The following is a 15,230-nucleotide window of genomic DNA, read 5'->3' as shown; positions in this document are numbered from 1 at the left end:
GGGGCGGCCGGAAGCGGGGGGCGGGGCTTCGTCATGTGCCTTGCCCCCCGTACCTCACCTGGGGGAACTGCGATCCCCCGCGATCCCCCCCGAAATGACCTCTGTTCATCATTCAGCTCAGTCTTGTAGTCTAATGATCACAGTAGTGGCGAAATGCTTTTTGCTCAAGTGTTTCCTTTCTGTGCTATTGTAAGTCATGAACTAGGAAGTCTGCCTCCAGCCAGGCTTGGAGGACGATGCAGTTAATTGGCATAGCCCTGCCTGCAGACTGACTGGGAGGCATAAACCTCTCGTGAATACCGGCAGGAAAGCCCTGACAATAGGTCCCGTGTTTTATTCCCTCCCTTAATTCTGGAAACCCCATACGTGATTGCTTTTAGTTTCATTTCTAATAATCTGCCAAAATGTTCCCGCCTGCCTTTGTATGTTATTGATGTCCTTGTTTGGGGGAGACGGGAAAGCACATGCTTGTAGGCAGAGACCTTGTGTGCAAGTCTGGGGAATTAATATTCTCTGTCACTTAAAGCATATGAGATGCATTAATCTTGGTGTACTCTTCCAGTTCTTTTGATGTGTCACCTTCGCTCGCTGTACTTGGAAGTAAGAACAAGGTCTCTGGGTGCTGAGCTCGGGTACATGTGCGAGTGCGAGGCCTGATTTATTAGCGCAAAGATGGGGTTTTTGGCTTTACTCTGGTTTGTCTTTCCAGCGGTCTGTTGTTGTCCTTGGATGACCTGATGGTCATCCAAGTTTGCCATGACCTGGTGACACAAATGATTCATCACATTATACACGGCCATAAGCAACCTGAAAGAGGCCAGGCTGCAAGAAGAGTCCGTGAAATTGCTGTACTGCCAAACTGGTCAATGTAATCTTTTCCGCCCAGTTTCAGTTTGGGAAACGAATTTTACTTTGCGTGCCTCTTCGGTGCTGCTTCTTTCCAAAATGGAAGAACATCAGAACACATGAGAGAGGATCCCAAAGGGTAGCTGTGTTTGTCTGTTGTAGGGGAAAGAAACACAGAAGGCCACTGGAGCCTTAACGACTAACAACATTTATTCCAATATGAACTTCCGTGAGTCGGAGCCCCTCTCCACTCCTCTCCACACAAGTGTTTGCCTCTTCTGGGGTGATCTGGTATGACAAAATATATACAGATGTGTGCTAGATGCCCACAGAATAATACAATGACAAAAGAGACTAGATTAAAGACATAACATCATTTAGTGTCTGGTAGTGAAAAACAACCCCTTATTCCTTCATAGAAAAAATGCAAAGGTCAATAAAATTACACATAGCAGTCTGCTCCAGACTCTCTCAGTCTATATCCTACTACCAGTCTTATATTCTCAAAAGCAGACTGCTCCAAATTCAACCTCTCTTTCAACACTTACTCCGGATATTTAAGTGTTTCAGACCTCTGGTCTTTCCTCAGGAATGAATCCTATAAAGGAATATCACATTCAATGTTACCTTCAAGTTGACACATTCATTGATTTACTTTTCTGTTAATCTACTTGGGCAAGGTCTCCTCACTTATTTTCAAGCATGCTGCTGCTGCCGCTGCCAAAGTCAAATGGACCCAGACCTGAATAGTGATGAGACGGGTTCCTACCGGTCTAGATTCGGGGCACTTATTTTCAAGCATGCTGCTGCTGCCACCAAAGTCAAATGGACCCAGACCTGAACAGTAACGGGACGGGTTCCTACCGGTCTGGGTCTGTTGAAGTTACCTTTGCCATGAAACTTTTACGAGAAGAATTCATTTGGGTGCTTAATACAGTGTGGAGCAGTGGGTAGTGTTGAGCTTGTGTTGAAGTGGCTGCCTTCCTTTCTCAATGATTAACATCACAAAATGATCCTAGGTCAGTCACTGCCACACCGGGCTGTTGTGGAAATAAATTGGGGTGAATCCCATGTGCTCAGCCCTGAATTCCTTACAGGAAGGGCAGGATAGAAGCATGACAGATACTTTTCACCTTCTTTGTGCATTAACGAAGATCCAGTTCCTCATTTCTGTCACCACAGTTAAAACTGTTATTGTTGCCCAAATGGGGAGGGGGCCCCTCTCTCTTCAGAAACCGAACCTTTCAGCGGAGCTGATTCTTACATCACACCATCCCAATATTCCGTCCTTCTAAAATGGATTCTTCGTGCTATGAGAATTTTTAAAGTTATTCAGTATCTTTTAGGAAGCCGGAGCTGCGGTGGCTCGTGGTTTAAGACGCTGAACTGCAGGCTGTGGAAGGTCGGTAGTTCAGCAGTTCGAGACCCGAGTGTGCCGCATGATGGAGTGAGCTCCCGTCTCTAGTTCCAGCTCCTGCCAACCTAGCAGTTCGAAAGCAAGAAATTGCAAGTAGATAAATAGGTACCACTTCGGTGGGAAGGTAACAGCGTTCCGTGCGCCTTGGCGTTTAGTCGTGCCGGCCACATGACCACGGAAACGTCTTCGGACAGCACTGGCTCTTCAGCTTTGAAACGGAGATGAGCACCGCAACCCTAGAGTTGGATTCGACTGGCTTTCAAGCAAGGGAACCTTTACCTTTACTTATCTTTTAGGAGCTTTCTTGGCCTTTTGCCAACTTTGTGGGAAATGTTGATGTTAGAGCAGCCAGACAGTTCTTGAGCTTGAGAATTTGTGTAGATGAATATTCTACTGCTCAGCCTGTTGTGTTCACAAGGTAGCTACTTTAGAGGCGTTTATAGGATAGCCCATCCCCCAGTAGTTCCGAGGGGTAATCCTTCTGAGTCGGAGCCAGCAGGGTAGTCCTGCCTTACCATAAACCACTTCCCACGGGTATGGGGTCAGGAGCTGGGCCCAGCTTACTTGCGATTGAGTTTCAGCTGATTTCCCTCCTGCCTAAGTGGGGACGCTCCAGCAATGCTTCCAACTCCAGTGAGCTTAAAGTGACCTGGTCAGTTTGCATCCCAGCCTCGAAATAATTAGTCCTTGCCTGGAAACTGGTGTTACATGTAGGGGACCACCTTGGGCATTGGGGGGGGGGGAGTTAAGAGCTGCAACGTTGTTCCGAATCCCAGTTATAGCAGAGGTTAAGTTGCAAAAAAAAAAAAAGGCAACACATTTTAAGACTATTAGCTGTGATTAATTTTTTTATGCCCCGTAATTGTCACGGCAGGACCAGGGGGCGTGACGCAAGCAAGCAAAAGTCTAGGAACAGTCCGAGGTCAAGCCGGGCAAATCAGGTAGCAAGGTTCAAGCAGGTTTAAATCACAGTCCAAAAGCAGGGTCAGACATACCAAAGTTTCAAGTCCATAAATCACAATGATACCAGAGGAGTCAGAGATGAACGCAGGGTCAACAAAGCCGAAGGTCAAAAGCCGAGGATCAAGCCGAGAAGAATTCCACAAGGTCTGGAGCAGAGAAGCAAGGATTCAGGTCCTGAACAAACGACGTTTGCCAGCACAAATGACTGCTGGCAACAGACTTGCAGATATACAGTGCTAGCTAATCAACTCATTAGCTAGCCGGGAGCAAGGTCAGGATCCTGTCAATATGCAGGGCTAAGAGATCTTCTGGCACGCATGCGTGCATTCTGCCTTTGCTCTCTCAGCTGTTGTCTCCTTACATTCCGGAGCCTGGTTACATGTGGAGGTGATTCTGATGATGAATCACTGGGCTGCAGCAGAGACTGATCCCTTGCAGGTGTTCCCTGGGAGGCTCTATCCTCCTCACCACTTAGATAGCTTTCAGCTACAGGATCCAGTCTTTGCCTTTCTGCTGCAGTACTGTCCTCAGGAGCCTGTAAGTCCACAGGCTCCTGGCTAGCAGGTGCCTCCTCAGGGGCATCAGCAAGGGCAGGCATGACATCAGCAGGGGCAGGCATGACAGTAATAACTATAGCAACATTATTAACTCAGACTAGCCTTTTCCTCTTCCCCTCCCCGCACCACTTGTTTAAGCAAAGGGATTTGAGCCATTGCCATGCTTGCCCCAGTGCACACACTATTTCATTGGCTTGGACCTCACTTAGCGCAAAGAAAATGGTGCATGCAGAAGCGAACTCCCACTGCAGCCTACTGTGCCTGTCTGGGGGCTGGTGGACACACACACACACACCCCGGAACAAGGATGGGATGGTGAAGTGGAGGTCTGCAATGGGAGGAGGAGGGGAAATCGGTGAAACTTCTCTCTCACTCCACCTCCCCTTCTTTTTCTGTCTGTCGCCACCAGGAGATGCAGTTTTGGTGCAGGCCACTGTAACATTAATAATAATAATAATAATAATAATCTTTCAATTTATTAATCGCTCAATCCTGCAGAGCTTGCTGGCTCTGAGCGATTTACAGTTACTCATTCACGTGGGACTAACAATGATTTATGGGGGTAAGGGAGGACAACATATATCTTTTAAATCACACACATTCACAGTCGGCGAGGGTTTGTTCAGCTGCAGGGTCAGACGTGTTCCGTCAGCATATTCACTTCAGCTCGGTTAGATGACGTCAGCTTCTCCAGGTCTTGCAGCGCCACACTGCCACCACCTGGCCGGAACGGCCCATTACAGGCTTCTCGGAGTCGATGAGATTTTTTTCTTCGGCTTAGTAATGACTGTGCAGACCTAATGAGTTTACAGGGTGCAGAGTGTGGTTCCTCTGGAAGAGCCGTATCTTGAACCCCTTGGGGATATCGCCCTCCACCGCCTTCTCCCTGTCCCTTCTTGGGGGAGGGGCCGTGGCTCAGCTTTGCACGCAGAGGGTCTCCGAGGGGATCCCTGGCCCCTCCTGATAGTAGATGATAGGAACGACCTCAGCCTGAGACACCGGAGAGCCACAGCCGGCTGGAGTAACCAATACTGACCTTAGATCAGGATGGGCGGCCGTGTTAGTCTGTCTGTAGCAGTAGAAAAAGGGCAAGAGTCCAGTAGCGCCTTGAAGACTAACAAAATGTGTGGCAGGGGAGGAGCTCTCGTGAGTCACTGCTCACTTCTTCAGAACTGAAATATTGACCTTAACGGGCCGATGGTCTAACTTGGTATAAGTCAGCTTGATGGGTTCAGATGTTGGCAGTCGTCATTGAGGGGCTGTGATTTCCTTCAGTTGCCTGCCTCTCTCTCTCTCCCCTGCGTGCCCTGAAAAAGATACCTTGAAGTTGTCGTGAACGTAGTTCTTGTCTCCTCCAGGCACCTGGTGAGTTTAGCGTGGCTGTGTGTTGCATCTGTTCTGCCAGTAGATGAGAAAAAAGAAGCTTGGTTGCATTGCAGCCCTTGGTCCCTCTTCCAGCAAAATGCCATATCTTTTTCAGAGATAACTGTACATTCCGCCAGAGGTTACTTTTGTAGTTTGCTCTGAAGCCACACACACCGCTGAGGAGGCATCTTCGTTGAAAAGTGGTTTGCCACTTTGCTAAAAACAGTTATGAAGTCCTGGGAAGAAATTTTTCATCTCTGTCCCATTGGTGATCAGTTTATCACTGGGCCATAACACTTAGCCCGGGATATTGGTTATTGCTTCTGTTTTGTTTTCTCTCTTTCCTCCCTTCCTACCATTTTCTTTTCGGTCTGCCTCGTCATCTGTCAGCTTTTGGTTGTGTCTGTTCTAGGAACTGGCCACGCTTCCTGTGTTCTGATCTGCTGTCGGTTACTCTCAGCTAGGCCAAGTAGGGCAGCTGTCTGGAGTGTCTGAGGCCGAGGAGCCAAAATGTGGTTCCGTGTGGAATCAGATACGGCTCTTTAAAAAAGAAAATGAAAATGAACACTTTTGAACTAAAGTCCGTGGGAAGGAAAGGTGGGGTGCTAAGACAACCTCTCTGTGTCAAGGGAATGGCAGATCAAAAGGAAAGAGAACTTTCTCACAGCATTCTTTTTTTTTTTAAAGAACTTTTTAGAAATGCTTTTCAGAAAGGGAAATGACAGAGAGGAACACTTGCCAGTAACCCAAGTGCAAACTGTGCGCGGATTTACGGCACTAAAACAGTTTGTGCTCCTGTCTTGTGTGTGCCTCTTGCAAATAAAGGACTTGCAACAACCAGTGTTCGGCCTGCAGAAATTCTATGGATTATTAATCCACATGTCAATCACCAGTAATGTTAGAGTATAGTTTCAGTTATGCAAGGAGGCTTTCTTTATGCTCACTCTTTGTTGATCTCTTGCTTCTTTTGACATTGTTCGGTTGGTTGAATTTATAAAAGGTTGTTGACCCCAGAAAGTAGGGTTATCTGTGATGCTACTTATATTCTCATCGCTTGGTAGAGACCAAGTTCTGAATTCTAAAAACGTACCGGTGTTTATAGCACATCTGAAACATGAAACTGCGCTGGCTAATAAGAGCTGCTAAACAAAATAAGTCTTGACATTTTAGATTCGGAGAAGATGGCACAGTATTTAGAGGAAGAACGTCACATGAGAGAAGAGAATTTGAGGCTCCAAAGAAAACTGCAGAGAGAGATGGAACGAAGAGAAGCCTTGTGCAGGCAGCTGTCGGAAAGCGAATCAAGCCTGGAAATGGATGATGAGAGGTTTGTGTTGCTGGTATATGCAAGTGGTACAGCAGTGACTTCATAAGGAATCAAAAGAAATTAAATACACATTCCAAAAAGAGGCTTCTAAATCCTAGGGAAAGAGCCGTGAGTCATAAAAACGCGGCGCTGCCACAAAAATGTATAGAGTTCTTCCCCTCTGCAGTGTGATGTACAGCCCACTTCGTGTCCTGACACAACTAATGCTGAGCAATTCCATGCATGGTCAGCTTGCAAGGTGGACTGGGGGAAGAGAGAAGTGTAGCAATACAACACTGAGCGTGTGAGACAAATTGTACTCTGCTTTGGATCGTTGGGGGGGGGGACGACACTTGAAACTGGGACTTCTATATGCCGGCCGTCTGTTTGTTATAATATATTGTGATCTCGCTGCCTTATGGGACCATGTTTATGGAAGCATCAGATGAGGTGCATCTGAACCAAAAAAAATCCCGCTTCCATACATGGCCCCACTCTTTAATGCCCTTGGTGCTTCTGGGTCATAGCGGCACACGTAATTGGAGGGGTGTCTCCTGGCAGCCTGGTGGTGAACCAGTTGATCTGTGAATTCAATTAGAGTACAGATTGAGGACTCCACGGAGGAACAAGAACATGCTAAGGTCCCCTGGCTCTCAGATGTGTCATCAGGTTTTGTTTTTAATTTTATTCATATGCATTCAAAAACAAAACAAAATCCGTATGTTCTTAGTTCTTCAACTCTCAACCGGATACGCTCTATAACTTTAATACCGTTCGGATCTCAGTAGGTCAAAGTTCTCACTCCTTTGGAAAGATGAAAGGGCTTGTCATCGAGTTGAAGAAATCTTAACATGATTTTATCATACACATTTCAGTTAAAAAAAATAATCATTGTTGAGTATCTTTTATCTAGCGGCTTAATCAGTTAAACTTTACCGTCACGGCTGACTGTGTGATGCCGCCTGATTGTATTTTGGTCCATGATAGCCTACGAAGGAGCCTGGGTCTGGAGTGAACAAAGAAATAATCCTTTTCTCTTTTTAATCAGATACTTTAACGAGATGTCTGCACAAGGATTAAGACCTCGCACTGTGTCCAGTCCAATCCCTTACACACCTTCACCAAGTTCTAGCAGACCTATATCACCTGGTAAATATATGTACTTACTAGCTTATGTTTAAGTTTTGTATTGCATTGTGATGTCTTCATGCGCCCCTACAAGAGTATATGCCCGGGGGGGGGGGGCATATTGACTTCCCCTGCCATACACTTGATGTGGACTAGCAGCTGGCTGGCTACAGCATTTCATAAGAACATAAGAGACACCAATGTTGGATCAGGCCAAAGGCCCATCCAGTCCAACACTCTGTGTCACACAGTGGCCAGAAATACCAGGTGCCATCAGGAGGTCCTGCAGTGGGGCCAGGACACTAGAAGCCCTCCCACTGTTGACCCCCCCCCCCAAGCACCAACAATACAGTGCATCACCTGCCCCAGAGCCCCTATCTATGCCTTGTGGCTAATAGCCACTGATGGACCTCTGCTCCATATGCTTATCTAATTCCCTCTTGAAGCCGTCCATGCTTGTAGCCGCCACCACCTCCTGTGGCAGTTTTGTTGCAGAAGATCACAGAGCCAGGCAAACTCTGGGCTGCCCTCCCTGTGGCCCTACTTGGCAGTCATCCTCCCAGGTGCGGCTGATTACATGTATCTCAGCACCTGGTGGCAAGCCTGATTGGTTGCCAGTTGGCCTGCAGGGTTCTTCCCCTCCTCCAAGGCTTTATTGTGTTTGGCTTCATGGTATGCTGTGGAAGAACCTTAAAACAAAGTGAAACCTAGGTCTGGAAAGAATAAGCCACCCGGCCTCTTCTGTCTCAAGTCGGGGCGTGGGGTGCGTGCATGGGGCCCCAGCGAGCCACCACAATAATCTTTCTGTCCCCACCGTTAGAGGCCAAGTCGGGAGTTGTCATAGACAAGACATTTTCTGTGGTGGCACCTTGGCAGTAGAACTCTCTGCCCTCAGCCATTCACTTGGCACCCAGTTTGATCAGGTGTCTTTGTGTCGGTAGGCATGCTGCTTAATTATTTGGGGATGGGGCTCTTTTTGTAGAAAAAGCCCAGCAGGAACTCATTAGCATAATAGGCCACACCCAACAGTAGGAACTCATTAGCATATTGGGCCACACCCCTGACAGCACAGCTCATTAGCACATTAGGCCGCACCCCCATGTTACCAGAAGTGTGGTCATCCAGCCACACCCACCTTTTGCTTCTTATTCTGTTTACCTTGTTTGTTGTCAAAACCCAGGGCCTTTTTTTGTAGCAGGATGTTAGGCCACACACCCCTAATGTAGCCAATCCTAATGCGTTTCTGCTGTTGGGTGTGGCCTATTATGCTAATGAGTTCCTGCTGGGCGTGGCCAACTCGGGAGCCAGCCGGAACTCCGTTCCTGTGCGTTCCTGCCCAAAAATAGCCCTGGGGAGGGGGTTGTTTGCTTCCCTCCAGCTGCTTGAATCACAGGAGTTAACTGTTATTCTGCAGAGCTGTTGGCCTTCCTGTCAATGTGTTGTTACTGTTGTTCCAAAATGTTTCAGTCGTTCTCGTCTTAAGCGACCTCAGAAGCCAAGAGGGCTGAGAGGTGGAATAAAGCAGTGTGGAGATCTGGAACGTGCATCACAAATCCTGGGCCCCTTCTGAGTATTCAAGAAGGAAAAGGTGTCCTTATTAATTACAGGAAAACATTATTGCATAACTGGGCCACGGTTGTAATGCTTTGCTGAGGCACCTGTTGTCTCGTTTGGCTGTGTTTGGGCCGCTCCCGCGGCTTATGCGAGCCAGCGGCTGGCTCAGAATAGATCAAAAGCCAATTAACGGGCTGAAGACACTTTAAAAGTAGGAATGTGCTGGAACACACCATTTTGATTTACTTGGTGGGTTAGTAGACACTCCCCCCCCCCTTTTTTTTAAGTTTTCCCCACTCCTTACTGATTGTGGCTGCCCTGAGTGGCCGTGAGCCACTTAGACGGAAGGTGTCAGTGGTGGAAGACGAAAGAGCTCTCTTGCACCAATCAGCTTACTGGCAAGCCTGCCTGCCACTTTCTTTCTTCTTCTTTTTTTGGCTTGGAGCCTCCTTTTTTATTATTATTTATTTTTTATTAATTGGTACAATTATAACAGTAACAACACAAACATTTTCCGATTGTGTTTACAAAGTTATAATATGTTGGATAAATCACATTGCATGGCACATTACACTGTAAAGCATTTAACTGCATTAAATCTTTGTACCATAGCTTGGGTACTGGGCGGAAATATGAAACTGTTTTAATAAAGAGATAGAGGACATTCTAGTAACATTCCGTACCCACCTCTGTGCAACACTACTCTTGATGTTTCCCACCACACTTTTGGCGTAGAGCAGGCCAGAAATCAAAAGAATTGGCGTCACCTGACTTTGTCAGGGCCACGCATCATTTTTGTGCAAACGGATTTTCCAACACGGTTTATTTGTCTAGCGTAGAAAAACATTTTAGAAGGTAGTGACTGTTGATCACTCGTTTCTAATACACTGGCTGGAGGTTTGGGTGCGTAGGTGTGTTTTTAACGCGTCAATTGCATTGTTCTAGGTCTCTCATATGCAAGCCACACAGTTGGTTTTACTCCCCCAACTTCACTCACCAGAGCCGGCGTGTCTTATTATAACAACCCAGGCCTTCATGTGCAGCACATGGGACCATCCCATGGCATTACAGTGAGTATTTCAGAAGAACGCGTCACGAAAAACCGGGTCCTGTAAAATGTGGAAGTTCTGTCTTCGTCTTCATTGCAAATGTCAGAGTCCCATGCATTCCCTGCTTCTCCCTTTCTGCTGCTTCCATCACGGACATTTTATTCCACAGCTGATAGACATCAATAAACAGTTTGCTTTGCTGAGTGCAGCACGAGCACCGCATTTTTTATGTCTCTCTGGATTGCTTATGGTTTTAATTCTCTTGTTGCTTGCTGCTGAAACCTTCCTTTACCGCCTTGAGCCACTGTGGTCAGTGGGAAAGGCATTTAATTGAATACATAAGAATTGAATTGAACAGATACTAGGCACTCAGAGTAGGGAGCAGGTCGGTCCCACCTTGGGACAGGCATCCTCCTTCCACACTCGCAGATCAGCAAGTTTGGTGTAGTGGTTAAGTGTGCGGACCCTAATCTGGGAGAACCGGGTTTGATTCCCCACTCCTCCACTTGCAGCTGCTGGATGACCTTGGGCAAGCCACAGTTCTGTCAGAGCTGTTCTTCCAAGGACAGTTCTCTCAGAGCTCTCTCAGCCCCACCTACCTCACAGGGTGTCTGTTGTGGGGAGGGGAAGGGAAGGAGATTGTAAGCTGCTCTGAGTGAAGGGCCGGGGTATAAATCCAATCTCCTCCTCCTCCTCCTCTGTCCTGGGTAGTTGCCAGTGCTGGGATTGCAGTGGTTACCTTCTCGTCATGACTGTGTGTTCCTGTCTATATTTATTTATTCATTCTGTTTTATGAAGTGCTTCCCTAATGACAACTTTAAAAGCTCAAAGTGACTCGGCAAGTTAGTTGCTGTAGATTTTCCAGGTTGTGTGGCCGTGGTCTTGGCATTGTAGGACCTGACGTTTCGCCAGTAGCTGTGACTGGCATCCTCAGAGGTATAACACAGAAAGATGGAGTACTCTCTGTGTCAAGGTGAGAAGAAAACGGTAGGCAGGTAATTTATATCTACTCAGGAAGTTGGGGTAAGGCTGAGTCATTATCTTGTAGGAGTTCCCCAGGCTGTGAACATGCTAATGGAGGAGCTTTCCTGAGGAGGTTCATTTGTATATGGATTGTTTCCTGAGGAGGTTTCCTGTTTCCTGAGGAGGTTCTTTTGTACATGGATTGGCTGTTGAAATTCTAATCTCATCTGTAGTGCTGTTGTCAGATGTAGAGCCTTTTGTGTTTTCCAGGACAGGAAACCATGCCCTATTTATTTTTAAACTGGAATTCCAATTACCATGTCAGATTACACAGGGAAGCCATTGAAATTCATCAACATAAATACAATTCCAACGGGAAAGAGGAGAGTTTAAAAATAAAGAGGACAATGCCAAGACCACGGCCACACAACCCGGAAAATCTACAGCAACTAATGAATGTTTGGGCCACTCCTGTGGCTTATGCGAGTCAGCGGCTGGCTCAGAATAGATCAAAAGCCAATTAACGGGCTGAAGACACTTTAAAAGTAGGAATGTGCTGGAACACACCATTTTGATTTTCTTGGTGGGTTAGTAGACACTCCCCCCCCTTTTTTTAGTTTCCCCCACTCCTTACAGAAGGCCATGAAAGCCTTCGACAATATATTGACTCAGAAAGCATGCGGACTTTCAGACTCCATAAAACCAGACCTCTTGCTGCACCGTGAGGGCCTGGCTGCCAGGTTAACATGGGTTAACAGCTGCTCCTGGAAGGAGCGAAAGGCCCAGACTAGGAGTCCTACCAGAAGGGAGCAGGACGTAGGCTTGTCTGTTGAGGGCCAGAGTTATGACGCAGTTTAAACACTCCGAAGACTCCACTCCCCCTCATTCTGGGAAACGGAGGCCTCGGTTTTATCCGTAGCTGTTATGATCTGACAGGTAGTTCTGTTAGATTCCGCACAATACTATGATTCATGCCTAGTGACCTCCTCGTTTTCTACCTTCGCTGGTTAGAAACCACAAAACTTCCATGTGAGGGTTGCCAGCCTCAGTAGTTTTATTACATTTCATTATTCTTGTAATAAAACTGCATTCTGGCAGGTAACCAGTATTAGGGACTGTACATAAGAGCCCTGCTGGATCAGACCAGTGGTCTGTCTAGTCCAGCGTCCTGTCTCACACAGCGGCCAGCCAGTTCCTCTGGACAGCCATCCACAGGGCATAGAGGCCGAGGCCTTCTCCTGACGTTGCCTCCTGGCTCTGGGATTCAGAGGTAGACTGCCTCTAAAGGTGGAGATTCCCATTAGTCACCACAGCTAGTAGACACTGATAGACCTATCTTCTTTTCTTCTTTTGCTGTTGGACTCCAAAAGGGAGCATGTGTGTTCTTTGTTGTGTTGTGGGCTCGGGTATTTATTTTTTTTAACATGAGTTGGTGAAATCATTCCTGACTCCTCGTGTATCAGAAAGACCAGAAGATCCGCTTGATTACATTTTAAGCAAGTCTGGTTGCGCACCCGATGTCCACTAGCTGTGATTCATGGCAATCTTCTGAATCTATATTTCCAGCAGGGCTCTTTTTTGTAGCAGGTACTCATTTGCATATTAAGCGACACACACCCTAATGTAGCCAATCCTCCAAGAGCTTACAGTAGCTCCTGTAAGAAGAGCTCTGTAAGCTCTTGGAGGATTGGCTACATTAGGGGTGTGTAGCCTAATATGCAAAGGAGTTCCTGCTACAGAAAGAGCCCCAGTAATGTTTTTCATAAAACACACAGAGTTTATGGGGCCATCCATTTATCGGATATCAGTTCTGATGTGCCGCAGCTGGCCTGTTATGTGCGCTCCAGGAACTACGGTACTTCAAGGTATATATTCTCTAAGACACATACATTTCAGCTGCTCCTGCCCGTTCTACTCCAGTTGTGTGAGTCCGCTTTGCTCAATCCGTATAGGGTGGGATATGTCAGAGAACAGCAGCTTTGCATTGTAGCTCAAAGTGGACAAAGGTCATGAGGGTATTGAAAGCTAGTGTGGGCCCCTTGAAAGAGCTTGGCAACTAATTGGGCCCATAAACAACCTCCTTTGCATTTTATTGTCTGGATTTAATTTGCATCGGAACTGATGTTTTCATTGGCTTGCTATGGGAACGTGTTGGGGCGGTTTGAAGAACCAGCCGATTCAACCCCTTCTTTTTTGTATGTTCGGTTCCACAGAGGCCTTCACCACGAAGAAGCAACAGCCCTGACAAATTCAAACGCCCCACTCCTCCTCCTTCTCCAAACACGCAGACCCCGCTGCAGCCTGCTCCGCCCCCTCCGCCGCCCCCCGTGCAGCTGCCGGTCCAGTCATCAACCTCCCAGTCGGCCTCTTTTCCACACTCAATGCATCCTTCATCTCAGCCTTAGTGCACGCGCTCAGCAAATCTGTCTTCAGAGTCGGACTCATGACACCGAGCAGTTTACTACAAGCCAAAGGCTTACAGCGGCATATTCGGATTTTACTTATTTGCACTGAAGTTTCTCGAGGCTTCACTGTTTAATTGTGTTGTACATGTTTTGGGGAGGGGTTTTTTTTTGTCCACGGGCTCCTTCAAAACAGTAGCACGGTTCATACATGGAAAGCACTTTGGCGTAGGCGGTAGCGTGAAACTTACACGTGGAGGATGGAAAAAATGTGGCCGCTTACGCTGGAGCGGTCTGTGATTAGTGTTACCCAGAAGTGTCTTCCGTGCAAGAAGCGTGTCGTATTTTGAAGCGGTCCTCACCTGCAGCCAGTGTTGTGGATCAACAACACTAATTTAAAACAACAACAACAAAGATTCCATCAGTGTTTTACTTGAACTTGCGTGTATGTCCTTTCTCTTGGCTGGAATGTTTGCTCCTCTGTTTGATATTTACGGCATTTTGTTCTGCTGAGCTCCCAAAGCTTTATTCCCCCCCCCCTTTCCTGGGCTTCTAGGTTTGTAAGATAAAAGGGACAGCTTTTTATATTTTTTCATGACAATTTACATATAAATTTACGGGCATCGGCTGTCTATTATGAACTCCCAAGACAGTACAGCTACGTGTTGAGCATATACGGTATATTAAGCGCTACATTTCAGTAAACGACAAAAGTGCAGCTTTTTAGTGCAAAAGTTGAAAGTCGGACAGCTCGGTGCCCAAGCTCAATTTTTCTCAATGGCATCCCCTTACTTTTCAGATAACATTGTTAAAAACTTTGAATACCTTTTTCTCCAGTGTGTGGTACAGTCTGAAGTTTAATGTGGGAAGCCCGACTCGTCGAAGTATATAGAATGTATCGATCCATGAACCTTAAGAGTTGATTGTTTTCATTTCTCTCTCATGTTGATCTGTAAAAAAAAAACACCTGTCTGTACTGTTGTTTCCCCCGTCACGACGATCTTCTGTGAAATGTGGTGCTGCCAACAAGATCCTTGTGGCTGATTCAAGTGTGTTCTGATTTCTGCCATTAAAAAAAGTGATTTGCATTAAAAAAAGAACAGACCAGACTGATCTCCCCCCCCCCAATGTTTAAAATATATTAATTGTGTGACACTTCTTGCCCCTTCCACTCTGGAAGTCTGAGCAACTATTGTATGCGTTCAAAGAAGAATCAGAAAGAAAATATGATTGAAAGTGCACATTTATAGCAGCCTATTGGTATAACAGCTGAACAATGTTGTATTGCTTGGTAGGAAAAAAAAAAGAACAGATTTACAGAGGAAGTTTAAGTGACAATAGCAAATGCATATTTAGCAGCGTAAGCCGGTACAATGTATAAAGAAATGTATTCTGAGATACATTCTTTCCATTTAACACAAATAAATTGTTTGGTTTCACTTTGCAGTGGAACAAAAAGTGTCACTTTTTATTTTTTGCTTGATACGGCATCCCCTTCCGCAAAGGCGTCACTTTCCTATGCTCCAAGGCGTGCTTTAACCACAGTGGTGGTGGGGCCTCCTATGTAGCAGTCCATTCAAAAGAGCCACGTTGTGACCACAAAGTGTGCGTGCTTTCACGTCGCTAATGACACATTTAAAACCAGACCTTATTTGATGCATATGACAGTCAGTAGCTTAT

At 46.4% G+C, this 15,230-nt stretch overlaps 1 protein-coding gene across 1 annotated transcript in view; it reads left to right on the top strand.

Moving 5' to 3' along the window:
* Positions 1-13,711, top strand: part of CCDC6 (coiled-coil domain containing 6) — a 41,292-nt gene extending 27,581 nt beyond the window's left edge. The window contains exons 7-10 of the mRNA XM_015423369.1: positions 6,319-6,475; positions 7,503-7,603; positions 10,082-10,206; positions 13,362-13,711. Coding sequence (XP_015278855.1) covers positions 6,319-6,475; positions 7,503-7,603; positions 10,082-10,206; positions 13,362-13,553 — 575 coding nt within the window. The 3' untranslated portion in view covers positions 13,554-13,711. The remainder of the gene's footprint in view (positions 1-6,318; positions 6,476-7,502; positions 7,604-10,081; positions 10,207-13,361) is intronic.
* The last annotated feature ends 1,519 nt before the right edge of the window (positions 13,712-15,230 follow it).

The sequence above is a fragment of the Gekko japonicus genome, unplaced genomic scaffold (assembly GCF_001447785.1).
Source record: "Gekko japonicus isolate JY-2015 unplaced genomic scaffold, Gekko_japonicus_V1.1 scaffold1677, whole genome shotgun sequence".
Taxonomy (NCBI): Eukaryota; Metazoa; Chordata; class Lepidosauria; order Squamata; family Gekkonidae; genus Gekko; species Gekko japonicus.
The sequence above is the reverse complement of the archived record's forward strand: the minus strand, read 5'-3'. Positions and strand labels throughout refer to the sequence as shown.